The 26,894-nt window shown below is 49.4% G+C and overlaps 1 protein-coding gene across 1 annotated transcript in view; it reads left to right on the top strand.

Annotated features, from left to right (window-relative positions):
* The window catches only part of LOC149273252 (ryanodine receptor 1-like), a 57,918-nt gene that overhangs the window by 8,708 nt on the left and 22,316 nt on the right, over positions 1-26,894 (top strand). The window contains exons 2-67 of the mRNA XM_089506551.1: positions 661-780; positions 861-965; positions 1,592-1,612; positions 3,398-3,472; positions 3,717-3,795; positions 4,034-4,146; positions 4,304-4,403; positions 4,644-4,740; positions 4,823-4,897; positions 5,235-5,391; positions 5,503-5,667; positions 5,756-5,877; positions 6,020-6,206; positions 6,410-6,545; positions 6,744-6,839; positions 6,951-7,069; positions 7,163-7,296; positions 7,440-7,681; positions 7,893-8,085; positions 8,183-8,399; positions 8,519-8,623; positions 8,742-8,845; positions 8,950-9,033; positions 9,144-9,303; positions 9,426-9,570; positions 9,689-9,897; positions 10,341-10,515; positions 10,597-10,805; positions 10,899-11,260; positions 11,360-11,489; positions 11,780-11,940; positions 12,135-12,300; positions 12,671-12,757; positions 12,928-13,154; positions 13,245-14,127; positions 14,353-14,553; positions 14,691-14,799; positions 14,947-15,096; positions 15,671-15,944; positions 16,093-16,207; positions 16,535-16,667; positions 16,756-16,850; positions 17,004-17,139; positions 17,491-17,677; positions 17,976-18,087; positions 18,654-18,774; positions 18,864-19,033; positions 19,159-19,379; positions 19,701-19,791; positions 19,907-20,047; positions 20,142-20,305; positions 20,600-20,678; positions 20,782-20,871; positions 20,981-21,118; positions 22,684-22,764; positions 23,074-23,149; positions 23,388-23,511; positions 23,594-23,709; positions 23,977-24,044; positions 24,148-24,269; positions 24,509-24,558; positions 24,765-24,825; positions 25,607-25,845; positions 25,963-26,044; positions 26,187-26,317; positions 26,424-26,744. Coding sequence (XP_089362677.1) covers positions 661-780; positions 861-965; positions 1,592-1,612; positions 3,398-3,472; positions 3,717-3,795; positions 4,034-4,146; positions 4,304-4,403; positions 4,644-4,740; positions 4,823-4,897; positions 5,235-5,391; positions 5,503-5,667; positions 5,756-5,877; positions 6,020-6,206; positions 6,410-6,545; positions 6,744-6,839; positions 6,951-7,069; positions 7,163-7,296; positions 7,440-7,681; positions 7,893-8,085; positions 8,183-8,399; positions 8,519-8,623; positions 8,742-8,845; positions 8,950-9,033; positions 9,144-9,303; positions 9,426-9,570; positions 9,689-9,897; positions 10,341-10,515; positions 10,597-10,805; positions 10,899-11,260; positions 11,360-11,489; positions 11,780-11,940; positions 12,135-12,300; positions 12,671-12,757; positions 12,928-13,154; positions 13,245-14,127; positions 14,353-14,553; positions 14,691-14,799; positions 14,947-15,096; positions 15,671-15,944; positions 16,093-16,207; positions 16,535-16,667; positions 16,756-16,850; positions 17,004-17,139; positions 17,491-17,677; positions 17,976-18,087; positions 18,654-18,774; positions 18,864-19,033; positions 19,159-19,379; positions 19,701-19,791; positions 19,907-20,047; positions 20,142-20,305; positions 20,600-20,678; positions 20,782-20,871; positions 20,981-21,118; positions 22,684-22,764; positions 23,074-23,149; positions 23,388-23,511; positions 23,594-23,709; positions 23,977-24,044; positions 24,148-24,269; positions 24,509-24,558; positions 24,765-24,825; positions 25,607-25,845; positions 25,963-26,044; positions 26,187-26,317; positions 26,424-26,744 — 9,958 coding nt within the window. The remainder of the gene's footprint in view (positions 1-660; positions 781-860; positions 966-1,591; positions 1,613-3,397; positions 3,473-3,716; positions 3,796-4,033; positions 4,147-4,303; positions 4,404-4,643; positions 4,741-4,822; positions 4,898-5,234; positions 5,392-5,502; positions 5,668-5,755; positions 5,878-6,019; positions 6,207-6,409; positions 6,546-6,743; positions 6,840-6,950; positions 7,070-7,162; positions 7,297-7,439; positions 7,682-7,892; positions 8,086-8,182; positions 8,400-8,518; positions 8,624-8,741; positions 8,846-8,949; positions 9,034-9,143; positions 9,304-9,425; positions 9,571-9,688; positions 9,898-10,340; positions 10,516-10,596; positions 10,806-10,898; positions 11,261-11,359; positions 11,490-11,779; positions 11,941-12,134; positions 12,301-12,670; positions 12,758-12,927; positions 13,155-13,244; positions 14,128-14,352; positions 14,554-14,690; positions 14,800-14,946; positions 15,097-15,670; positions 15,945-16,092; positions 16,208-16,534; positions 16,668-16,755; positions 16,851-17,003; positions 17,140-17,490; positions 17,678-17,975; positions 18,088-18,653; positions 18,775-18,863; positions 19,034-19,158; positions 19,380-19,700; positions 19,792-19,906; positions 20,048-20,141; positions 20,306-20,599; positions 20,679-20,781; positions 20,872-20,980; positions 21,119-22,683; positions 22,765-23,073; positions 23,150-23,387; positions 23,512-23,593; positions 23,710-23,976; positions 24,045-24,147; positions 24,270-24,508; positions 24,559-24,764; positions 24,826-25,606; positions 25,846-25,962; positions 26,045-26,186; positions 26,318-26,423; positions 26,745-26,894) is intronic.

The raw sequence follows: 26,894 nt of genomic DNA, 5'->3' as shown, positions 1-26,894 counted from the left end.
TTACTCCATATAACCCCTCCTATTACTTCATAAACCCCTCCTATTACTCCATATAACCCCTCCTATTACTCCGTATAACCCCTCCTATTACTTCATAAACCCCTCCCATTACTCCATATAACCCCTCCTATTACTCCGTATAACCCCTCCTATTACTTCATAAACCCCTCCTATTACTCCATATAACCCCTCCTATTACTCCATAAACCCCCTCCTACAACCATCCTATTACTCCATCGACCCCTCCTAGTACTCCATAAACCCCTTCCTACAACCCCTCTTATTACTCTATGTACCCCACCCTATAATCCCTCCTAGTACTCCATATACCCTGCCTTATAACCCCTCCTATTACTCCATAAACCCCTCCTACAACCCATCCTAGTACTCCTCCTATTACTCCATATAACCCTCCCTATAACCCCTCCTATTACCCCATATATCCCCTCCTATTACTCAATAAACCCCTCCTATTACTCCATACACCGCTCCTATTTCCCCATATAACCCCTCCTATTACTCCATACAACCTGTCCTATAACCCCTCTTATTACCCCATATACCCCTCTAATTACTCAATATACCCCACCCTATAACCAACCTCTCCTATAACCCCCATATTACCCCACATTACCCCATCTCCATTTTTTGTCCCTGCAGGAAGATGTGGTTGTCCTGCAGTGCAGCGCCACCTTCAGGAAGGAGCAGCTCAAGATGTGCATGGGAGCCGAGGGCTTCGGGAACCGTCTTTGCTTCTTGCAACCAACGTCCAATGCCCAGGTGAGGGGACGACCTAGCCGCAGCCAGCCCAGAGCACCTCCTGGACCCCGCTGCCTCTCATGCTTTTGTGTTTCTTGTAGAACGTGCCCCCGGATCTCGCCATCTGCTGCTTTGTCCTGGAGCAGTCTCTGTCGGTCAGAGCCCTTCAGGAGATGTTGGCCAACACAGTGGAGATCGGAGGCGAGGTGAGGCGTCTGTAGGTCTGCTCTTCTTTTGGCCCCTAGTCCGCCACGTTCTGCCACATCGGTCTTATGGCCAGACTTTGTGAAGGTTAAGAACGTCTCTTTTTACCTTTTTACAGAAAAGGTGATATTTAAGAACATTTCTAATACGGATGTAAAAGTATTTTTCACGTTCCAGTGGATCTGGGGTGATGTGGAATTTGGGAGTGGGGTTCTGTGGCTTGCGGGGGCTCCCTGCCTGTCCCCGGAATACCCACGTTACCATGGTAGTTGGTGAAAATGGCTGAACATTCTGTATCCAAGCCCGTGCAGAAGTATCTGATTCCGGGAGTGGGGAAAGGCTTACGGGAAGCTCTCCAGATGTGGATGGACTGCAATTCCCAACATCCTTTGGCTATCGTAGTCCATTTAGCCAATATAATGCCTGAGCACCATAGTAGTTGTAATCCAACATCACCTGGAGAGCTACAGCCGGGGTGGTTTCTGCCCCCCATGTTTCACACCTGTATGTCTGTGGTGGTCTTTGGCTCAAACAGGAACGTATTTTCGTGGAGCCGTCTCGAGGATCTTTCTGTGACGTAACCTCTTCTGTGTTTTGTTTTGGCTTTCTTTCTCTGTCTTCGTGCTAGGTGCCCAATTTGGATAAATGGGTATGTTTCGTGGCTTTGTTCTGCTACCTCATGTGACTCCCCGAGCCCCTTTCCTCGCAGCCGGTACCGCATCTCTCCTCCTGCCGAGACCCCTGGATACGCAAAACGTATCATTTCTTTAACTCGCCCAAAAGAGATTCTTCTCGTATCATTCCAACGCAGAGCCGCTTACTCGGTGATATCGGTATAGCTGCGCACGCACAGCGTTCAATTTACTCCCCATGAGAGCCTCTACCTTTCCATGTATCCGGTTTTCTTCCTCCCAGTGATACATTGAAACCAGTTAAAGAAAATCCCTTTACAAGCTGTCGGGTGGTGACCCCCATCTTAAACTGGCTTAAGTCTCTCGTGCTCGTATGTCACTGCAGCTGGTGGAGAAAAATACTCTCCGGAAATAGCCAGCACTCCGCCGAGAGGTCCTACCGGCAATGGAGACGTGAAAGGAGAGAAGACGCGTTCACACCAGCAATAATAATTTAGAATGTGTCATATAGACCCGCGGCAGCCAACACCCCACCGTCTATCCGTTAGCCTTAGATTGAGTTAATTATGGTCCACATGGAAACCCGTTAGTGGATTTAGAGTCCACTCCTCTCCGAGATGGGAAAGGATACACAAAGTGTATAATTTTGCTCCTCATCCAAGCCTCTAATGCTCCACGTATCCAGTTTTTGTCCTCCGAGTGATACGTTGCAGCCAATTAAAGAACATCTCTTTACAAGCCGTTGGGTGGTGACCCCGTCTTAGATTGGCCAGCCTTGCCCGAAGTACTGATCTCACCTTTGGGATTTTCTCTCCAGAGAGAGATGTGGTTTCCAGCTTCCCAAATCCACCCTCTCCTCGTTCCTCCTGGTGTCCTTGCTTTGCAGCCTGTTTGCCGATGTCCTCTTCTGTTGACCCGATTTCTCACCAGCACTAGACATTCCTTCCATCACTGACTTTACTTTGAGTTTTTCTCCCATCCCTTTCTTTTCTTTTCCTTTCTTTTCCCTTTTTTGCATGGTACAAATGAATCCTCTAACAGGCGTTCTGGGACAGAAGAACTTCGACTCTTTGGATAGCGTCCTCCCGTTTGGGCAGATTTGGGTTTAGGGTGTTAGGATTGGCGATTAATGGGTTCCTGGTCTCCTACTCCGTTAACGATCTGACCATGGAGATGCAGTACACCTCATTATACTTAATAACATCAATGTATCTGTGCTTAAAGCACAGGTCAAGGGGCGTTCTCCAGTCTTGCGGAAATCCTCACCGCAGGGCAAGAACCACAAGGCATACTCACTCCGGGAGACACCGTATAATAAACACAACTGCACTTTGGGGGTTTTGTGCAAAGGGGGGTTTAACTAAGTTAAAGCAGGAGTCTTACTTAAGCATTTGCTTAACCTGGTTGGCGATCAATCTCCAGAAGGGAACAATGAGGTGTGCTCCATCTTTTTGTATGGATTATCCACAGGAAGGCTGCATGGTCGGCCCATATGGCCCCAGGTGGTTATATTTCCATAGCTGCATGCAATCCACTGACCTGGAACCTCTCTAACACGGACCTAGAAATGGCCAGCAGAAGAGCAGTCAGCCCCTCCGATCCTGAACACCACCGCGGACTTGCCTGGTGGTGACGTTCTTAGAGTTAATGATGGCCTGGCATTTCTGTTATCCATGCGCATCCTCAATAGATGGAGACCCATGGTTGCCCCTAGTGGTGGGGTTTGTAAAGGTTTTGGGGGGGGGGCAATTGTACAAAATGATTTCATGACTCTTACACTGCCTCCTGTCTTCTTCATCCAGTCATCGCAAGGAGGAGGACATCGGACCTTGCTGTACGGTCACGCCATTCTGCTTCGCCACTGTCACAGCGACATGGTAAGGAAACTGAGCAGGGTTTTTACTGGGAAATAAAATGGACAAACATGTCAGATTATGTCCAATAGGTGATTCATACACCTTTACATCATATTAGTTTTATTTATTTTATTTGCAATTAAGTAAAAATCTTAAAGTCCCACCCAGCCTTCTATTATTTCCTGATGTGGGAGCCGCCATCTTGCCCCTGCCAGGTCGTGGAAGCTGCACCTCTCAGGTCTTATAGCTTTTTCCTTTTCTCTAGTATCTCAGCTGTCTCACCACGTCTCGCTCTCTGACGGATAAGCTGGCGTTTGACGTAGGGCTACAGGAGGACGCAACAGGTAGGACTGTGGGGGTGATTAGGACCTGCGGATGGGGACATATTTACAGAACTTGGATTGCGCCGTGTTGGAGATGTTTGGGTTGTCCAGTAATGGATGGATGGGATCCCACCAAGTTTCTTTGACCCTGGTACACATACCAGCAGTATGCATTTGGCACCGGTCCTGTCTTGGAGATGTTCTTCACCGGGAGGGACATTCAGTGTCTGCAGCTAATGAGTCTTTCCCCCGGTTGTAGGAGAAGCGTGTTGGTGGACCATCCATCCAGCGTCCAAACAGCGCTCGGAAGGTGAGAAAGTGCGTATTGGAGACGACTTGATCCTGGTCAGTGTGTCCTCCGAGAGGTATCTGGTAAGTTGATGATGTGTCCATCTTCTTTTTTCTGTCCTCCAACTTTTATTTTCCCCTCTTTTTATTTCTAACACGTCTCCCGGGTTTGGTTTCCTTCATGATTTGTAAATAAATCTTATATCATATATATATTTATTATGTCTTTATCTTTCTCCAGCATCTCTCCACCGCCAGCGGTGAGCTCCAGGTGGACGCCTCGTTCATGCAGACCTTGTGGAACATGAATCCCATCACATCTGGCTGTGAGATGGCTGAAGGTAGGAAGCTGATCCCCCTCGCTAATCCTAGCCAATAAAACAGCCATATTTATCAATGTGACAGCTGAGCAATTCTGGTGCTAAATATGACATCATATCTCCTGTAAAACAAAACAATGAATGAACCCTCCTCATCCAAAGTCAGCTCTGTGCTCCAGAATTGCTCTCGTTTTGATAAATCGAGATCAGGGTCTTGGCCGGAAACTGGAGGTGGGTGATAACCCTGGGTTCTTCACACAGGATACCTGACTGGAGGACACGTCCTCAGGCTCTTTCATGGTCACATGGATGAGTGTTTGACCATTGCCTCCACTGACCAAGGCGAGGAGCAGCGCAGGTATGTCTGAGTAGAGGCTAACCTGGGGGTCTAGGGAGAGGGTAAGGGTCTGGCACTAACTTTTTCCTCCCCTGTACCCCAGGCTACCACATTATGAGGGTGGAGCTGTTTGCTCACATGCGCGGTCCCTGTGGCGCCTGGAGCCTCTGAGGATCAGGTATGTAACAGGACGGGTTTCCAGGGGTAAATAGGTCAGTTCCTGGTAGAATTTAGGGGCAGTTGGGCAGAAATGTAGCCGAATATACAACTACAATATACACGGATATATAGAATTTTCGGCCGATGTAGTCTGTCCATTTTTCCCGAATGTAGAAAATGTATCTAGTAAACTTTTAAAAACAGAATAATTAAAATTATGAGATCATTCACAGGTTTAAGTTTTATCCGTCCCGGTTATTGTAATACGCCGATACTTTCTAACCCCGCGGGGGCAATAGGTGGTCATTAGCCCCCTCTAGAGGCTGCAGTGTGATTGCATGCACTTCTCCCCACAGCTGGAGCGGGAGCCACATGCGGTGGGGTCAGCCATTCCGCGTGCGCCATGTTACCACCGGCAGATACCTAGCGCGGGACGAGGAGAAGGGGCTTGTGCTGCTCGAGCCAGAGAAGGCAAACACCAAGTCCACGGCGTTCTGCTTCCGGCCATCCAAGGTGAGGAGGCCACCAGTGGACAATAATCTTCCTCTTCACTGCCCCCTTTAATCACTGATAATTGCCCCCTCTCCTCCTTATACCCCGACACTGCTGTTTCTTCCTCTGCAGGAAAAGTTGGATGTGGCCCCCAAGAGAGACGTGGAGGGTATGGGCGCAGCGGAGATCAAGTACGGGGAATCCATGTGCTTTGTGCAGCACGTCCAAAGCGGGCTGTGGCTCACATATGGTGCGGCGGATCCCAAAGTTGTGCGCCTGGGTCCATTGAAGCGCAAGGTAAGCGAACATGGCCCCAGTTGGACGCACGTAACGTCCCCGTCTGCCCCTCGGCTCTGGTTTCTAACCCCATTCTCCCCATCCTCAGGCTATTCTGCACCAGGAAGGACACATGGACGACGCGCTGTCCCTCTCCCGCTCCCAAAGGGAGGAATCCCAGGCTGCAAGAATGATATTCAGCACCGCAGGGCTCTTCAACCTCTTCATCAAGTGAGTCCCGCTCAGAGCATCCACTCTCTGCAGAGCATCACGCGATGCCGCTACTCACTGCCCATCCTCGTCACGCTCGCTTTTATCACCCCCATCACCCCTCGCCGTTGCGGTTTTTAATAACCGTCTGTCTTATTTGCAGAGGACTGGACAGCCTCAGCGCGAAGAACAAGCCAGCCAAGCCGGTCCCCCTGCCCTTGGACATGGTGGTTCTCACCCTGCAGGATCTGATCGGCTATTTCCAGCACCCGGAGGAGGAACTGCAGCACGAAGAGAAACAGACCAAGCTCCGCTCTCTGAAAAACCGCCAGAACCTCTTCCAGGAGGAGGTGGGCGCCACACAGGGATCCAAACCATTCCCCAATTCCCGTACACGCCGTTGTATGCAGTAACTGGCCTTGTCCGAGCTGCCCCCGCGTCCGTGTGCCGGCATTGTACCGGCAGGCCCCGTCCTTAAGAGCTAAAAGTCTTTATTTTACGTTACGATTCCGTTCGTTGTAAAGCGACCCTGTCTTTCTCTCTCCCCCCCAAGGGCATCATCTCTCTGGTCTTGGACTGTATCGACAGGCTGAATATCTACAGCACGGCGGCGCATTTCGCGGAGTTTGCTGGCGAGGACGCTGCCGAGTCCTGGAAGGAGATTGTAAACTTGTTATATGAACTGCTGGGTACGCGCTGGCTTTCTTTTATTGGCCCTAAAAATATTAATAATCATTAAGATGAGTTCTATTTCGTCTGGCTCTAAGAGGGAGTCTTTTTGGGAAATACCCACGTTAAATATCACGGAAACTGCCCCTAAATTTCTTTTAGTCTCCTTAAGCAGGTTTAGGAGGTTCTGATGATATTCTCTGCCTTCTGGTTCACAGCTTCTCTCATCAGGGGTAATCGCTCCAACTGCGCTCTCTTCTCCAGTAACCTGGACTGGGTGGTCAGTAAGCTGGACCGGCTGGAGGCTTCATCAGGTGAGCAGCGAGAACCCCGTTGCACCGTGCTCGTGGTGGCATTGCATTGTAGACACTACGGTTGTGTTCCCGTGGTCAGTGGCCGTTACACCGGGTTTCTTTCCATTGCAGGGATTTTGGAGGTGCTGTACTGCGTGTTAATTGAGAGTCCTGAGGTTCTGAACATTATTAAGGAAAACCACATCAAGTCCATCATTTCTCTTCTGGATAAACACGGCCGTAACCACAAGGTATTTGCATCCATTCATTTGTCGGTATTTTGTTTCTGAATTCACTGCGTGTCTCTGGATTGTCCTCACTTTAGACACTCGTCCCTCTCTCAGGTGTTGGACGTTCTTTGCTCTCTTTGCGTCTGTAACGGGGTTGCCGTTAGGTCTAACCAGAACCTGATTACTGAGAACCTCCTTCCGCGCCGCGACCTTCTTCTTCAGACAAAGCTGGTCAATTATGTCAGCAGGTATATTATTTCATTTCATGGCCGTTCATTTCTCTGTGACTCCTTAACCCAGAAAAGACCAATATAGGCCATTGGTACACTTTGAGTTAATACCCCTGAAAATCTTAAACCCACACGAATGACACAAACCTTCTGTATTCCAGCATGAGACCAAATGTGTTCCTGGGCACATGCGAGGGGTCTACACAGTTCAAGAAGTGGTATTACGAGATGATTGTGGACCACATGGAACCTTTTGTGACCGCTGAGGCAACCCATCTGCGCGTTGGTTGGGCGATGACTGAAGGGTACAGCCCGTACCCTGGGGCAGGAGAGGGCTGGGGAGCCAACGGTGTGGGAGATGACCTATACTCCTTTGGCTTTGATGGTCTCCATCTTTGGTCAGGTGAGATGAACCTGTCCCTGGTTACTTAGTCGACACATAATAAGTCCTTGTGGTAAAAGGACTAAATAATCTGTAATAAACAAATCAGCATCTTGGGGCAAAAGTAGGTTAAACTTTGGATGGGGTGCATCAGAAAGTTGCATCAAGCCGAGGTTGTAGACATGTTGTCTTTTTTGGACTTTGATGAAATGACCGTTTTTGTTGTTGACAGGTCGGGTTGGCCGGTCGGTAGCGTCACATAACCAGCACTTGTTGGCAGGCGATGATGTGGTCAGCTGCTGCCTGGACCTGACGGTGCCCAGTATCTCTTTTCGTATTAACGGGCACCCCGTACAGGGCATGTTTGAGAACTTTAACTTGGACGGGCTCTTTTTCCCAGTGTGCAGCTTTTCCCCTGGAGTTAAGTGAGTAGTGGATACTTTCACCCGTCTTGTTTACGACGGAAGAGCTTCTATGTTTGGATACAATCTTTCTGACATTAATTTGTGCCGCGCTCAACAGAATTCGATTCCTGTTGGGTGGTCGCCATGGAGAGTTCAAATTTATGCCCCCTCCTGGATATGCCCCAGTTTATGAAGCTCTTTTGCCGCGGGACCGGATGCGGGTCGAGCCCATCAAAGAGTATAAGCATGACTTCCAGGACATCAGAAATCTCCTGGGTCCCACCAGGTCGCTCTCCCACACGTCCTTTGTTCCATGTCCCGTGGATACTGTGCAGGTACCAAGAATGGACCAGTAATAAAATTAGCGCTGTCCGTTAGACGTGTCTATAGTATGTTCTGGCCATTAGAACAAGTGAATTAACTCTCATCGTACCTTTCTACCTCTCGCCTCCAGATTGTTCTCCCCCCTCACCTGGAACGTATCCGTGAAAAGCTGGCAGAGAACATCCATGAGCTGTGGGCTTTGACCAGAATAGAGCAAGGATGGACCTACGGACCGGTGAGTGTCAGCTGAGCTGCCCTAACGCCTCCTCTTAGACTGGCAGAACCCACTAGAATCGAAAGGCTGTAGGTCCCTGTCTCTCATTTTGGGCTCGCACTTTCTCTCGCTTCTCCAGATCCGGGACGATAACAAAAGATTGCACCCGTGCCTTCTGGACTTCCACAGCCTTCCCGAGCCAGAGAGAAACTACAACCTCCTCATGTCCGGAGAAACCTTGAAGTAAGAGGCGTGGGACGGGGGCCATGGATAATACCCTGGGTAGTGGACAAAAAAGTCAGTTCCCAGATAGACTTTTTTGATAAATATCTCCTCGCTCTCTACAGGACATTGCTTGCCCTGGGCTGCCACGTGGGAATGGCGGATGAAAAAGCAGAGGAAAACCTGAAGAAAATCAAACTTCCTAAAACGTGAGTGGCTCCCACATGCTGGGATACGGAGGGCAGAGGGGCCCTAAAGGAAAAAGCCAACCCACGCAAATGATGACAATGGTCACATTGTTTGCCTCTCGTCCCTCCAGGTATATGATGTCCAACAGCTACAAACCAGCTCCTCTGGACCTCTCCCATGTCAAGCTGACGCCTGCCCAGAACACCTTGGTGGACAAGCTGGCTGAAAATGGGCACAACGTGTGGGCGAGAGACAGGGTGCAGCAAGGGTGGACATACAGCATCATCCAGGTATATCGGTCTGTCTCGCCATGCTCCCACCGCTATACCGATGCTCATTGTGCTGAATACGTGAGCTACCAGCCTGCGATGAATCAAACGCTGATCAGTGACGTAAATATCTCTATGCTCAGGATATAAAGAATAAGAGGAACCCTCGCCTCGTGCCCTACAGTCTGCTGGATGAAAAAACCAAGAAGACCAACCGTGACAGTCTTTGTGAGGCCGTCCGCACCCTTATCGGATACGGTTACAACATCGAGCCCCCGGATCAGGAAAGCAGTGAGTCTGGCTTTTTTGGAAACGTTATTATCTATTCAACGAACGCCGAAACCTCAGGCATTACCGTCTAAATGCAGCAGTTAGTTGAGAAGCTGAATTTGTGTTTCCCCTCCAGCCGCTGCCCAGGGCGTCACGAAGCCGCGTACCGAAAGGGTGCGGATCTTCCGCGCTGAAAAGTCCTACGCTGTCAATTCTGGGAAATGGTACTTTGAGTTTGAGGCGGTCACTACCGGGGAGATGAGAGTTGGCTGGGCGAGACCTGAGGTCCGGCCAGACGTGGAACTGGGAGCCGACGAGCTGGCATACGTGTTTAATGGCTGCAGGGTGAGTATCTGCTGTGAGCGTGCACTTACACACCCAGCAATGGCGGCCGGGCATCTGTGTGTTATTGGGTTGTCGTTTTATTTATCTATCTCATTGTGACTGGGGAAAGGATTAGGCACCTTCCCTCTGGCGCTTTAAGGGTGGATGAAGACAAGAGACATGTTTTTTAAAATAGATTTTAACCCAAATTTTCTGAATTCCTGATAAATTTAACCAAATTTAGTAAGTGCCACTCAAACCTTAAATCATGGCGCTCAAACTGGTAACATCTGAGTAGATAAAATGCTCCTGGGCAGAATACTTCTTCGGCGACGATGGATACATTAAACATCAGAACCCCTGCTGTCGGTAACATGTTACCACAAACAAGTGTCCGTGGGGCCCGTTTGTGTGTCCTTGTGCTTGAGTATAGATATAACCTCCTGTTATTTGCCATCTCTCAGGGCCAGCGATGGCACATCGGAAGCGAGCCATTTGGCCGTAACTGGCAGCCGGGAGATGTGGTTGGCTGTATGATTGACCTCATAGACATGAATATAATGTTTACCCTAAACGGGGAGATGCTGATCAGTGACTCTGGCTCCGAACTGGCTTTCAAGGATATAGAAATTGGCGATGGTGAGTTCAAGCTCATGGGGAACTGGGATTCTTCTGTCTGGAAACAAGTAGGTCTGGAACACGTTCTACTTCTCTGTCTAGGGTTTATCCCGGTTTGCAGTCTTGGGATGTCCCAGGTCGGCCGTTTGAACCTCGGTCAGGACGTTGGCAGTCTTCGCTATTTCACCATCTGTGGTCTGCAGGAAGGCTTCGAACCTTTTGCCATCAACATGAAGCGAAACATCACTACGTGGTTCAGTAAGAGTCTTCCTCAGTTTGTGCCTGTCCCCCCTGACCACGGCCACATCGAGGTGAGTGAGGGAGACGCTCTAGGCGAGGTTTCATCCTTGAAGAATGTTTTATTCTGAGATAATATTCTGTTTTCCCAATACCCTGTAATTTAGGTTGGAAGAATTGACGGTACGGTTGACAATCCTCCAAGTTTGAAAGTCACCCATAAGACCTTTGGCTCCCAGAACAGCAACACCGACATGCTCTTCTTCAGGCTCAGTATGCCCATTGAGTTCCATGAGACTTTTAAATGTACGCCAGTGGCGACCCCTCTCACCCGCACCTTCACCATCCCCGAGGAAGATGTCTTGGATGTGGACATGGACTCGGAGTTCGAGGTCTTGAAGAAATCCGCCAGCCGCAAAGAAGCAGAGGCCATCACGGAGAAGGAGGCTGTTAAGGAGCCACCGAAGGAACTCCCAAAACCAGAGAACGAGAAGGACACAGTCTCCGAAAAAGGCAAAGGGAAGAGAGGGTGAGACAATACAGCAACAATGCATAGACTTATACAACGAAGGTAACACAACTCGCGAGTCTCTGATCAGTCCTGCGTGTTATTGCCTCTCTCTCAAAGGTTTCTTTTCAAGGCCAAGAAGTCGGCCTTCATCTCTCCACCCCCCGTGGTGCCAGCCATGCCCCGTCTGATGAAGGACGTGGTGCCCGACGACCGAGATGACCCCGAGATCATTATGAATACGACCACGGTATAAAACATGAGCGTACTGAGCTGACGATGTGAAGATATATAGTGGGGATATGTTATCGTCCCTGATCCTAGAAGCTTACAATCTAGTTGCTGTGCTTATGTTTCTTGGAGAGCAGCAAAAATGAGTTCAGAATCACAAAAAGGTTTTTTTTAGGGTCTCGTTATAAGAGCCCAAATCACTCTGTAATGAGAATTCGGATCAGAACGCTCGGATAGTTACGAGAGCTTCTTATGTTCTTGGTGCTGGGTAATATCAGTCGTTTTCCTGATTTTTTCTTCCCTTGGCAGTATTATTATTCGGTGAGGATTTTCGCAGGACAGGAGCCAACTGGGTTATGGGTGGGCTGGGTGACCCCTGATTACCATCTCTATGACATGAACTTTGACCTGAACAAAGTGCGTCTTGCCACCATTACCATGGGGGATGACAAAGGGAACATATTCAACAGGTGAGTTCGTGCCGGAGAACCCATGTTTCCCGGCCTGTGTTGATTGACAGGAGAGAAGGAAAGTTTTTAACATTAAATCGTTAACGGAAACGTCAACATTAATCCCACCGCCTGGTGTAGAAAACGTATATATATACGAAGGTTTACAGTTATTTTTGCTTGAAAAACCCGAGGTCTATGATTCTTTCTTCTAGCATCAAGCGCAGTAATTGCTATATGGTCTGGGGAGGAGAATTCAGTGCCAATACCCAGCAGGCTCGGGTCCGAAAAGAGGACCTCGTGATTGGCTGCCTGGTTGATCTGGCGACTGGTCTAATGACCTTCACGGCCAACGGGAAAGAGGTCAACACGTTCTTCCAGGTACGAGAACCCGGCTGCGGTTTTAGCCTAACCTTCCGGAACCTTCTCTAACCAAAATCCCGTTCAAATACAAATTTCGATATGGTTCTGCTTCGGAATGTTGTAGATACCTTGGGAAGGAACACAATACCATCATCCTTTATTGACGCAGAGCTATGTTCTTAAGATGTATCAAGAAGGGAACTCTGGGCTTTAACATTTCTTTAAACTAGCGATACGAATATACAAAATATTTACACATATATAAAATACTGAAAAAAGAAAACACGTTCTAATGAATGTTTTAAAGAACTTTATATATCTAAAATAGAATTTGTTATTATGTTTAATATTTTTTTGCCCAATAAATGGTCATTACTTTGACTTCTAGGTGGAACCGAACACCAAGCTGTTCCCAGCAGTCTTCGTTCAGCCCCTGAGTCAGAACATGTTCCAGTTTGAACTTGGAAAACTGAAGGTAAAAACCATTGTGCTGTAAAGATACCCCACGGATCACCTCACTCGTTACTTGTACCCCATATCATTTTGTTTACCCCTCCTGAATTAAACATCAGCTGTCCATCTTCCTCTCGCTGTCGTCATAGCGCTCTCTCCTTTGACTAATACCCTTTTCCCACCTTGTCGCAGAACATCATGCCCATATCAGCCGCCATGTTCCGCAGCGAGGGCAAGAACCCGGTGCCCCAGTGCCCTCCTCGGCTGGACGTCCAGATGTTGACGCCTGTGGTGTGGAGCCGAATGCCAGATGAGTTTTTAAACGTAGAGACCGGTAAAGTCAGCGACCGCCGCGGCTGGATGGTGGAGTGCTCGGAACCGCTCATGATGTTGGCTCTCCATATCCCCGAGGAGAACAGGTGAGAAATTGTTGGGCAACTGCTTAGCGGCCAGACGTTAGGGTGACAGCGCTGCGAGAGTAACTGTTACTGACGTTTTGTCGCCCAAAGGTGTATCGACATCCTGGAGCTGTCGGAGCGCCTGGACATGCTGAAGTTCCATTACCACACATTGAAGCTCTACTGCTCGGTCTGTGCTTTGGGCAACAACCGAGTGGCTCATGCTCTGTGCGGCCACGTAGATGAATCTCAGTTGCTTTACACTATCGAGAGCAACCATCTTTCTGGACTCCTCCGCAGCGGTTTCTACGACTTGCTCATCAGCATCCACCTGGAGTCAGCCAAGAGGGCCCGTCTTACAATGAACAACGAGTTCATTGTCCCCATGACCGACCAAACAAAGAGCATCAAGCTGTTTCCCAATGACAACAAGAAACACGGGCTTCCCGGGGTTGGCATGAGCACCTGTCTGAGGCCTGAACTTCATTTTTCGCACACCTGTTTCGTCAGTACGAGCAGCGAACTGTACCAGCATAGCCCTTTCATCCCCCTGGACATTCTTAAGATCAAGGCCATCAACATGTTGACCGAGGCTGTGTTTGATGGCGGGCAGCATACTAGAGACCCGGTAGGGGGAAGTGTGGAGTTCCAGTTTGTACCAGTCCTAAAACTCATCTCAACACTTCTGATTATGGGTGTTTTTGAGGACGATGATGTAAAACACATCCTAAAGATGATAGAGCCCAATGTTTTCTCAGAAGAGGAAGCAGTAGAAGAAGACGAGAACGCAACAGAGGAAGAAGAGGAAGAGGAGGAAGAAGAACCTACAGAGGAAGGTGGAGAGGAGGAAGGAACAGGTGAAGAGGAAGAAGGACAGGAAAAGACAGACGAAGGAGAAGAAAAAGTTGTAGAGGCTGATGAGGAAGAGGCCAAGGAAGAAAGTCTGGAGGAAGGCTTGCTGCAGATGAAGCTTCCAGAGTCCGTTAAGTTGCAGGTAGGTTGTTAAACTCAAGAATTTGTAACCCATCGCATACCCCAGGAGCTATCATGCTATTGAGTTGGAGGTATAAAGTATTTAGGCAATCACAGACTTCATAGACTGCCATGACAGTCTACTCGGGTGGAATATCTCCATTTTTCACTAATCTAATCTTTGGCTGAATGTGAGGCTTTCTCCATGCCCCATAGCCTGAAGGAATTGTCTATCTCTCGCCACCAGATGTGCAACCTATTGCAGTATTTCTGCGACCGGGAGCTGCAGCACCGCGTGGAAGCCATCATCGCATTCTCAGAACGCCATGTTGACCGTCTGCAGACCAATCAGAGGGAACGCTACAAGGAGCTGATGCAAGCCTTCACGATGTCCGCCGCAGAGACAGCGCGACGGACGCGAGAATTCCGCTCTCCTCCACAGGAACAGGTGACATGGCGCGCTAGCCTTCCTCCTCATACTCCAGCATCCCATCAACATTGTGCTCCCTTAATCTACCGTGTACTTTCCTGCTCTCTTACATGCACATTTTTGGATGTTTGACCCCCTGATGTCTCTTCTTCCAGATAAACATGCTTGTGAACTGCAGGAATGTTTCTGAGGAGGAATACCCGGTGCCTGAAGAAATTCGGGAAGAGTTAATAGAGTTTCACAGCGACCTCCTGTCTCATTGTGGTAAGAGGCAAATGACTCCACTAGCTTGTCGAGTCCTTTCCAGCTTCCAGTAAGATCACACGTCATTCAGGAGAGTAGTCTGGGATCAGGCGCTGTCATATTTGGTTATGTGCATGCGCAGCTCACGTATCTGTATTTGTTCGCTAGGAGTTCAGATAGAAGGAGAAGAGGAAGAGGAGTTGGAGGACACCGGCCTGGCCAGAAGGCTGGCTAACTTAGTGGAGAAAGTGAGAAATCTGCGTGGCAAAAAGCAAGAACCAGAACCGGTGCCGGAGGAGAAGGAAGAACCCAAACCCAGTAAGCGAAGGGCAATAGACCCAAAAGCTGGGAGGGCTGCTGGGGTGAGGAATAGAGTAACAGCCCGGGATAGAGGGATGAGGGCAGTGAATAGAGGCTGAACGGGGAGGAATAAGAGAAGGAGAATATTGGATTGGAGTAAGGATCTGGTAAGTAACTAATGGACGCAGATTTTTGGGTATGTCCTCTTTGGACACACATGATGGTGCATACGGCAGTGCAGGCTGGGGATACTTGGTTTTAGATGGTTCCTTTGAGTGCTTGAGTTTCTTTGTGACTTGAGGATTACTCTGCAGATCTATTGTCAATGGATCTCTCTTTAATGAGTCCGGACATATCTATCATAACCATAAAAATCTCCAGTTTGATCCTGCAGGGGATGATACATTTCTGCTCCCACCACATATCCTCCTAGAGATTATAGAATTACATCCAACTAATTCATTTGTATCCACTTTTCTTTTTCACTTCTCATGTCCATTGCTCATAGAGTCCCAGTCTTATAGTCCTGTCAAGCACCAACGTGAGACACCAAGTCCGTGGTCATTGACTCCTCTCTTTCTTGCACGGCCAGGTACCCTGCAAGAGCTGATCTCCCACACCATGGTTCACTGGGCCCAGGAATCCTTTATCCAGAGCCCTGAGCTGGTCCGCGTGATGTTCAGCCTGCTCCACCGTCAGTACGATGGGCTAGGGGAGCTGATCCGAGCTCTTCCCAAGGCCTACACCATAAACGCCATCTCGGTGGAAGACACCATGAACCTTCTGGAGAGTTTGGGCCAGATCCGCTCCCTGCTCATTGTACAGATGGGACCCGAGGAGGAGAACTTGATGATTCAAAGTATCGGGTTGGTCTTTCTTTGCTTGTTCTCAATATCATAACATTTTAGCTTTTTGTATGTAAGGATCCTTTAAATCCTTTTTTTTATGTTTATGGAACTTCAGCTAAAGTCCCATATTCTGTACCTGATCTCAGACTCATTCTTCTTCTTCTAGAAATATTATGAACAACAAGGTGTTTTACCAGCATCCCAACCTTATGCGGGCTCTGGGGATGCATGAGACGGTGATGGAAGTGATGGTGAACGTACTAGGAGGAGGAGAATCCAAGGTAAGGCACAGCCATGGTAGATCTCGACTGGCGGCTGGACAGTCGTGGGCTCCCTATCCCTGATGCTGTGAATGTAACGGCTCAACCAGGGATTAGATATGGCCGCTGACCAAAAAGCTGCTCGTGTACACGCGCCACGCTCCAACTATAGACTGTTTACATGTATGAACACTGGTGCCCTGATGATAGTGGAAAGTGATGGTGCTCCTTCCAGGGGATCAATGTGTCTACACAGGTCAAGAGCAAAGCCATCCATTGGGTTTCTCTGTATACAGTCTTGTCTTTAATTTATTATTATTTAATCATCACTCTCTGTCTATATTCTAGGAAATTCGCTTCCCCAAAATGGTGACCAACTGCTGCCGGTTCCTGTGCTATTTCTGTAGGATCAGTCGGCAAAACCAAAGAGCCATGTTTGACCATCTCAGTTACCTCCTGGAGAACAGCGGCATCGGGCTGGGTAAGACCTCATCAGGCCGGGGATGGCAACGCTAGGACGCCTGGCGCGGAGGAACTGGGTTTTGACCCTGTATGTTACCTTCTTGCAGGGATGAGAGGATCAACACCCCTAGATGTGGCCGCCGCATCAGTCATAGATAATAACGAGCTGGCTTTAGCTCTTGAGGAGCAGGATTTGGAGAAGGTGAGTCTGAGAGGTTCTTCAGAAACCATCAATAATCTTAACATGTTTACGGTTAATATATTCCCATTCCCACCATTATCAAGCCCCATGCTCCAAAATGAATCGCCGCAAATAGTTTCCTAAATCCTCTCTTTTTTCTGCAACCTCCGTCAGGTTGTCTCCTATCTGGCCGGCTGTGGTCTTCAAAGCTGCCCCATGCTTCTGGCTAAAGGTTACCCTGATATTGGGTGGAACCCGGTCGGAGGGGAAAGATACCTGGATTTCCTGCGATTTGCAGTTTTTGTGAACGGTAGGTGAAAGCCGAGGGCTATACAAGGGGCATCTGGTTTATGGAAAATAATGCAATTTACCCAAATCCAAAAGTTTTCACTTCTATTGTTGAAAAGACTTTTAGGTGAGTTTTCACTTTTTCTGGTTCAGTTGGCTAATGAATGATGATCCGTTCAGCAAATAAACGTTTATACGACTGGTTATAGAAGGAGTGGAAATTGGTGTCTTTCCTGGGTTTTTGGTAGCGCTAAGGCTGAAACGTTGATGGTTATAAATTGGAAGCAAATTGCTTTTTGTCTCGTCAGTCATTCTTAGTATGGGGTATATATGTACAGGGCGATGTAAACAAGTCTCCCTGGATTTCCCGCAGGAGAAAGTGTGGAAGAAAACGCCAATGTGGTGGTGCGTCTTCTGATCCGGCGGCCCGAGTGCTTCGGTCCAGCGCTGAGAGGGGAAGGAGGGAACGGGCTTCTTGCCGCCATAGAGGACGCTATCAAAATATCAGAGGATCCAGCAAGGGATGGGCCCACAGTGAAGAAGGATAGACGGCGGGAGATGTACGTGAAAGGCGACGATCGTAGCCCTTCTCTTTTGGCGCAGTCACAGCCCGTCCTTCTGTTTCCTCCATTTTTGTTTGACTACCAGTCCCATGACGCCCATCTTGCCATATGCAAACTGTTTTAGGATGAGGGGCTCCAAAGCAGCTGGAGATTGTTTGTCCGTGGTCTGTTCCTTATGTCCTTTCTCCTATCCCAAATTCCTCCTTTCCGTGTTCTCCTGGATCTGGTTCTTATTCTCATTTATTTATTGGTCGCTCCCCCAGACCTCTAACGTACATCCTGTCTCTTTTCCTAGGTATGGTGGAGAGGAGGTCCACGAGGAGAATCGGGTGCACCTCGGAAACGCCATCATGTCCTTCTATGCTGCTCTCATTGATTTATTGGGACGATGTGCCCCAGAAATGCATGTAAGTGAATGATTAAGACTGGGTCCTTTACACCCCATTATATATATATTATATATATATATATATATATATACATACACACAGCTCCACCATGGCTCCTGGAGACTCATTTATCCACATCTTTATGTTCTTTGCTACCTGTTCTTCAGATTTCAATCTTATGATTTTCTCATACCTTATCTTACCCCAACTTGTTTCCATTAACCCCCCAGGTTCACCTGTCATCACTATATCTTATGAGCTAGTTATTTTCTTTTTTCCCCCCTTGACTTGATACGTCCAGCAATGTATTTACTTTGGGCACGGGTCTGACGCTAGGGCTCACTTCTGCGGCTGCCATTTTCATCCCCTAATTGATCCTGTAAATGGGACAGTTAGGGAGATCTCCCTTGTATCCAGCCCATTGAGGAGGCCTCCAGTCCTGACCCCTAAGCCTAGTCGCCCTAACCCAGAATACATTGATAACATTTTCTTCTCTCTAAGCTATAACGTATTTATTTCTCACTCTGTCTGGTGGATCCGTCTGCTTCTGATGCCCTTTGTTAATATCTCCTTGGTATTTCCAGTTGATCCAGGCTGGTAAAGGAGAAGCTCTGAGGATCCGCGCAATCCTTCGATCTTTGGTTCCTATCGAGGACCTGGTGGGAGTCATCAGTCTGCCACTCCAGATTCCTGCCTTCGGCAAAGGTGAGATGGGTGGAATCTTAGTGGCCATGTTTGTCCTCCTCATCCCTACACAGAATCTCAGTAATGAAAAGATGTCTTCTCCTCACCAGATGGAAACACCATTGAGCCAAAGATGTCTGCCAGCTTTGTGCCGGATCACAAAGCACCAATGGTTCTGTTTTTGGACCGTGTCTACGGCATTGAGACCCAGGACTTCCTGCTCCAGGTTCTAGAGGTTGGGTTCTTGCCAGACATGAGGGCTGCAGCATCGTTGGACACAGTGAGTATCCCTATTGTCCAAGGGCCACCTAAACCAAAAGACTGGATCAGACAAGCACTGACCCCCCCAGTGAAGTCTAGGTTCCTCTGATTCACTTTTCTGATACCCTGCGTTCTCTCCTACAGGCTGCCTTTAGTACCACAGAGATGGCCTTAGCTTTGAACCGGTACCTATGCCTGGCGGTTCTCCCCCTGATCACCAAATGTGCCCCCCTGTTTGCTGGCACTGAACACCGCGCTATAATGGTGGACTCCATGCTCCATACCATTTACCGGCTGTCACGCGGGCGCTCGCTCACCAAGGCGCAGAGAGATGTTATTGAGGAGTGTCTGATGGCTCTGTGCAGGTTATTGCTCCTATTAAGTTGTTTCTCATTTACTCTCCAGGTTCTCAATATCTTAATTGTTCCCTCTCCTTTCAGAAGTGACTCTCTGTCCTCACCTCTGTCTCTTGGCTTGTCTGTCTCTTATTCTGCTTTCTTTGTCACTCTGCCTTTGCACTGTTTTTCTTGAACACTAATTTTCTTGCTTTCCTGGTCTTTCTCTCTCCTTTCTCTCTAATACCCGCTGCCGCCCGTCTGTCTTTGACTCGGTTCCATTGAATGAGGTCACTAGCTGGCGGCCGCTGGGCTTCTGTGGGCGTCTCATTTCTGCGTGTCTGCTTTCAGGTACCTCCGTCCGTCCATGTTACAGCATCTCCTGCGTCGGTTGGTCTTTGATGTGCCCATTTTGAACGAGTACGCCAAGATGCCACTAAAGGTGAGGAACTCCACAAATCCTTTGTCCTTCGCAACCCAACGTGTAGGTTAAATGTGGTCGATCCCTACCTTTTATGCCCCCGAGCATTGATGTTCACGCTGCCTTCGTCCTCCAGCTTCTCACCAACCATTACGAGCGCTGCTGGAAATATTACTGCCTTCCAACCGGCTGGGCCAACTATGGCGTGACATCTGAAGAAGAGCTTCACTTAACGCGGAAGCTGTTCTGGGGCATCTTCGAATCCCTCGCACACAAGGTAATGGACCGCCAATGCTAGCGTCGCCATTATCCGTGGCGGTTAAGTCATGAAAGGAAGCTCTCTGCACGGATAATGACTTTATTTATTGCAGAAATTTGATGCGGAGCTTTATAAGATCACCATGCCGTGCCTGTGCGCCATCGCAGGAGCGATCCCCCCAGACTACGTGGATGCCAGTTACTCTTCCAAAACGGAGAAGAAGGCTTCCGTGGACGCAGAGGGAAACTTCGATCCCAAACCGGTGGAGACCCTGAAGTAAGGAGTGTCTCCAACGTGAAACGCCACCACGTCTGCAAATTCAGAATTTTAACGAGCCGGGGCAGATACCTACCTAATTAGGGCAAATGAATGCAATATGGAAGGCAGGGGTTTCGTGCTATAAGAACCTAGACCATTTTCAGTATAGGTAGCTACATTCTCTTGGAATACGGCCCGTGATCTGAGATCAGATAAGAGAACATATTGTTGGAATGATGGAGAGCAAAACCAGGTCTGAGGATGGCGACTGGGGCGGAAAAAAAATACCCTAATCCTTCTTTCTGGTTTCAGCGTGATTATCCCAGAGAAACTCGACGGGTTTATCAATAAATACGCTGAGTACACTCACGACAAGTGGGCATTCGAGAAGGTGCGTAAACGTTGGCTGCGTTTGGGAAATCCATGTTTTTCTTCCGGAAAATTCCTGAATTTAGGATGGATTAATAACGAGGCTGAACGTTCCCTTCCCACAGATTCAGAATAACTGGTCGTATGGAGAGACGGTGGACGAAGAAGCCAAAACCCACCCAATGCTGCGCCCATACAAAACCTTCTCCGAAAAGGTAAGCGTGTCCGGGGAAAGTGCATACGTGTTATGTGTTGTTTAGGTGCTAATGTGTGAAGCTGCGTCGCTGCGATTTCAGATCACAGTCTGTGTTGTTTCGTTCGCAGGATAAAGAGATCTATCGCTGGCCCATCAAAGAGTCTCTGAAAGCGATGATCGCCTGGGAATGGATGGTGGAGAAAGCGCGAGAGGGAGAAGACGACCGGACAGAGAAGAAAACGAAAACCCGCAAAATCTCCCAGTCTGCCCAGGTGAGAGACGTGTGACGTGTCCTGTGTGTGACAGAGAGAAGCGTGTGACGTGTGTGACAGAGAGAAGCGTGTGACGTGTCCTGTGTGTGACAGAGAGAAGCGTGTGACGTGTCCTGTGTGTGACAGAGAGAAGCGTGTGACGTGTCCTGTGTGTGACAGAGAGAAGCGTGTGACGTGTGTGACAGAGAGAAGCGTGTGACGTGTCCTGTGTGTGACAGAGAGAAACGTGTGACGTGTCCTGTGTGTGACAGAGAGAAGCGTGTGACGTGTGTGACAGAGAGAAGCGTGTGACGTGTCCTGTGTGTAACAGAGAGAAGCGCATGACGTGTGTGACAGAGAGAAGCGTGTGACGTGTCCTGTGTGTGACAGAGAGAAGCGTGTGACGTGTGTGACAGAGAGAAGCGTGTGACGTGTCCTGTGTGTGACAAAGAGAAGCGTGTGACGTGTCCTGTGTGTGACAGAGAGAAGCGTGTGATGTGTCCTGTGTGTGACAGAGAGAAGCGTGTGACGTGTCCTGTGTGTGACAGAGAGAAGCGTGTGACGTGTCCTGTGTGTGACAGAGAGAAGCGTGTGACGTGTCCTGTGTGTGACAGAGAGAAGCGTGTGACGTGTGCGACAGAGAGAAGCGTGTGACGTGTCCTGTGTGTGACAGAGAGAAGCGTGTGACGTGTCCTGTGTGTGACAGAGAGAAGCGTGTGACGTGTGCGACAGAGAGAAGCGTGTGACGTGTCCTGTGTGTGACAGAGAGAAGCGTGTGACATGTCCTGTGTGTGACAGAGAGAAGCGTGTGACGTGTCCTGTGTGTGACAGAGAGAAGCGTGTGACGTGTCCTGTGTGTGACAGAGAGAAGCGTGTGACGTGTCCTGTGTGTGACAGAGAGAAGCGTGTGACGTGTGCGACAGAGAGAAGCGTGTGACGTGTCCTGTGTGTGACAGAGAGAAGCGTGTGACATGTCCTGTGTGTGACAGAGAAAAGCGTGTGACGTGTCCTGTGTGTGACAGAGAGAAGCGTGTGACGTGTCCTGTGTGTGACAGAGAGAAGCGTGTGACGTGTCCTGTGTGTGACAGAGAGAAGCGTGTGACGTGTCCTGTGTGTGACAGAGAGAAGCGTGTGACGTGCCCTGTGTGTGACAGAGAGAAGAGTGTGACGTGTCCTGTGTGTGACAGAGAGAAGCGTGTGACGTGTCCTGTGTGTGACAGAGAGAAGCGTGTGACGTGTGTGACAGAGAGAAGCGTGTGACGTGTCCTGTGTGTGACAGAGAGAAGCGTGTGACGTGTCCTGTGTGTGACAGAGAGAAGCGTGTGACGTGTCCTGTGTGTGACATAGGGAAAAACGTGTGACATTTCCTTTTTGCGACAGAGAGAAGCGTGTAACGTGTCCTATGTGTGTGACATGGAAAAGCATGTGACATGTCCTGTGTGTGACAGAGAGAAGCACGTGACGTGTCCTGTGTGTGACATACGGAAAAGCGTGTGACGTGGCCTGTGTGTGATGTGTGATCTGCCGTGCCTTATTCTCCTAATTCCTGATCCACAGTTTTTTCTCCCCGTGTATTTCAGGCGACCTATGACCCAAGCGTCCAGACATTCAGCCCAACCCCTATTGACCTTACTGGGATTACTCTGTCCAGGGAGCTGCAGGTAGGGACCCTGCTCTCTGCTGATTGGCTGTAATTCTGGGGCTCGTTTCATTATTCAGGGGGGGTTTCCGAATAGCTTGTGGGGTCTGGCGTCTCCTCTTCTGCCTAGAAGGCTGTAACACATTTGCTTGGAAGATCAGGCTTTGAGATCCGACATGCAAGGACTTTAAACCCCTCCAGGGGCGCACAATATTGGGGGTGAATAAGGAGGAGCCTTAGGCTGATAGAACAGACATCTCGGTCTTACCTGTCATTTATAACATGTCTCTCTAATTATCCCACCAAACATTTCATGGTATTTCCTTGGCAGTCAATGGCCGAGCAGCTGGCAGAGAATTATCACAATACCTGGGGGCGTAAGAAGAAACTGGAGCTGGAGTCAAAAGGTGAGATCCAAACCCGATCGTTTGCATGTTTACCCTCCAACATACAGAATTAACCAACATAACCCATTCAGGGACGCATCAAACCCATCAATTCAAGTAGCAGGAGAAGACGGACGGCTAGAAGGGTTGGATGGGTCTTATCTGCTGTCTCTATGCTTCGTACACCTAAAACTACCCCCGCGCTCCACAGCCCATCAGTCTCACCTGCCCTCATTGTGTAACTCATGTTGCCTTCCAGGAGGAGGAACTCACCCCTTGCTGGTTCCTTACGACACTTTGACGGCCAAGGAGAAAGCTCGGGACCGGGAGAAGGCACACGAGCTGCTTAAGTTCCTCCAGCTTAATGGCTATTCAGTGACTCGGTGAGTGCGGAGCGAGCGGTGGCAAAGAGAGCCTGGCGGAGGGGACCCAATGAGGCTGACTCTTTGTCCTTTCTTTTTTCAGGGGTCTGAAGGACATGGAGCTGGACACATCATCCATCGAGAAGCGCTTCGCCTATGGGTTCCTCCAGAAGCTGCTGAAGCTCATGGACAGTGCCCAGGAATTTATAGCTCATCTGGGTAAGGGTCTCCGGACTCAGTGTCTTCCACGTTACCGCGCGCCCCACACGCAGCACTGCGCGCCCCCCCCAAACGGCACTCCGCTCTACACATAACATGTCTTCCTGTATATCATAGATATGAGTGCGGTAGACATGTTTGCCCCCCATTCTAATCCGTCTCTGCTGTGTCGGGTGGCTTCGTTCCCGCGTCCCCGTAGAGCAGGCGCCGAGGCCGACGACTTACTAGCCAACTAGTCAAACCCGTTTTATTTTATGTCGCCTGCAGAGGCTGTGGTGAGCAGCGGGAGGGTAGAGAAATCGCCCCATGAACGGGAAATCAAATTCTTTGCGAAGGTAAGTGTTCGCGACGTCTCTTTCTGTCTCTGTCTGTCTCTTTCACAAGTGTTGAGTCTCATGCATTCGCTCTCGCCTCATTCTCTGTTCTCTCTCTGTTCAGATCCTGCTGCCTCTTATTAACCAGTATTTCTCCAACCACTGCCTGTACTTCCTGTCCACGCCGGCCAAAGTGCTAGGCAGCGGGGGCCATGCGTCCAACAAGGAGAAGGAGATGATTGCTAGGTCGGTGCTCGCCGTGTAGAGCGATGCTGAGTATAACTGTTTCAGAGGATAATATTGTGTGTTCGGTGCCCTTTGGTGCAGGGCAGAGTCCGTGTGTAGAAACACGCGTGTGCCAGTATGTACGGGTCTGTTATGTGCGTGTCTCGAGGTTGTATGAAACTGGTGCTGATCTGCTGTTTAATCTTTGCATTCACCGTCTTCTGTCTCATTCTCCTCCTCTGACGCTCTCTCTCTGATAGTCTGTTCTGTAAGATGGCTGGCCTGGTACGACACCGCGTTTCGCTGTTCGGTAAGCGGTCGGTGTGCTGTGGCCCCTTCAAAACTTCACCGGAGGTTTTCAGTTCTAATCTCTTCCTATAATTACGTTTTACTTGCATGAATTCAATTAACACCCAAACCCATTTCATTGAGGAAAGACCCCCATTCCTTCTGTGAGTTTCCTATAACAGGAATAACAACATGCCCCAAAAAGTTACCCCCTCTGTGTCTCTCCAGGGAATGATGCCCCCGCCGTCGTAAACTGTCTGCACATTCTGGCTCGCTCATTGGATGCCAGGTACGAGACCGACCTCTCACCCCTTCCTAATACACAGACACCGGGACACGGACCTCTCACCCCTCCTAATACACAGACACCGGGACACGGACCTCTCACCCCTCCTAATACACAGACACCGGGACACGGACCTCTCACCCCTCCTAATACACAGACACCGGGACACGGACCTCTCACCCCTCCTAATACACAGACACCGGGACACGGACCTCTCACCCCTCCTAATACACAGACACCGGGACACGGACCTCTCACCCCTCCTAATACACAGACACCGGGACACGGACCTCTCACCCCTCCTAATACACAGACACCGGGACACGGACCTCTCACCCCTCCTAATACACAGACACCGGGACACGGACCTCTCACCCCTCCTAATACACAGACACCGGGACACGGACCTCTCACCCCTCCTAAAACACAGACACCGGGACACGGACCTCTCACCCCTCCTAATACACAGACACCGGGACACGGACCTCTCACCCCTCCTAATTCACAGACACCGGGACACGGAGCCTCTCACTCCACCTAATACACAGACACCGGGACACGGACCTCTCACCCCTCCTAATACACAGACACCGGGACACGGACCCCTCCTAATACACAGACACCGGGACACGGACCCCTCACCCCTCCTAATACACAGACACTGGGACACGCACCCCTCCTAATACACAGAAACCGGGACCCTCACTCCTCCTAATACACAGACACCGGGACACGGACCTCTCACCCCTTTTTTCACTCCCCCACCTCTATCTCCCCGATACAGAACAGTGATGAAGTCCGGTCCAGAGATCGTTAAGGCCGGCCTGCGCTCTTTCTTTGAAGGAGCGTCAGAAGACATTGAGAAGATGGTGGAAAATTTAAAACTGGGCAAAGTGTCGCAGTCTCGCACCCAAGTGAAAGGCGTAGCCCAAAACATCAACTATACGACCGTGGCTTTGCTGCCTGTGCTGACATCGCTCTTTGAACACATCGCTCAACATCAGTTTGGAGATGATGTCATACGTAAGCTAAATGCTGGCGGGGAAAAAGGCCCATTACTGGAAAGCCATAGATGTTCGAACAATGAATAAAAAACATAATGGTTCCAGACATGGTGGTGACTCTCCCTTTTCTCTCCAGTGGACGATGTGCAGGTCTCGTGTTACAGGACGCTGTGCAGTATCTACTCTCTGGGCACCACTAAGAACCCCTATGTGGAAAAGTGAGTAGCACATTTCAGGTAGACAGGAATACTGGTGTTTTTTGACTGTGGCCCTCAGGGAAGATGGCTGGCTTTGCGTGATATCCAGTTGGGCTCCCCATTGATTGAATGTTCCTGAACACTCCGTCGTTGTCCTCTCCAGACAGCGGCCAGCGCTGGGTGAATGTCTCGCCCGTCTCGCAGCTGCCATGCCCGTGGCCTTTCTGGAGCCATCTCTGAACGAGTATAACATCTACTCTGTCTACACCACCAAATCGCCCCGGGAGCGCGCCAGTGAGTATGACCCCAAATCATAGCGAATGTTTGTTATCGTTTCTCTACTCAAACGTTTTTGTAAATCTCCTTTGTAACAAAATGTATTTCCTTCCTTTGCTTCCAGTCTTGGGTCTCCCCAACTCGGTGGAGGAGATGTGCCCAGATATCCCCGACTTTGAATCGCTGATGAAGGACATCTCTATGCTGGCAGAGTCCGGCGCCCGTTACACGGAGATGCCCCATGTAATCGAGGTAACCCTGCCCATGCTGTGTAACTACCTCCCTCGGTGGTGGGAACGAGGACCGGAGAATATTCCGGATGATTCTTCGCCGTGCTGCACGAGTGTGACCTCCGAGCACCTGAATGCCCTTCTGGGGAACATCCTGCGCATTGTGGTCAACAACCTGGGCATTGACGAGGCCTCCTGGATGAAGAGACTGGCAGGTAAAATGGATGGGGGGGTTAAAGTGAGGTTTTTTTTAACCCTTTCTGTAAGCAAGGTTCACCGTCTCTCTCTCCAAATTGAATGAGATCTACTCACTAAAAGCGAGTGCGTCATAGATTTTGTATTATTTAGTATTACTAGAGTATTAA

Source organism: Sceloporus occidentalis, unplaced genomic scaffold (genome assembly GCF_023333645.1).
Source record: "Sceloporus occidentalis isolate IW3139 unplaced genomic scaffold, rSceOcc1.0.p SCAF_390, whole genome shotgun sequence".
NCBI classification, from domain to species: domain Eukaryota; kingdom Metazoa; phylum Chordata; class Lepidosauria; order Squamata; family Phrynosomatidae; genus Sceloporus; species Sceloporus occidentalis.
The sequence above is the reverse complement of the archived record's forward strand: the minus strand, read 5'-3'. Positions and strand labels throughout refer to the sequence as shown.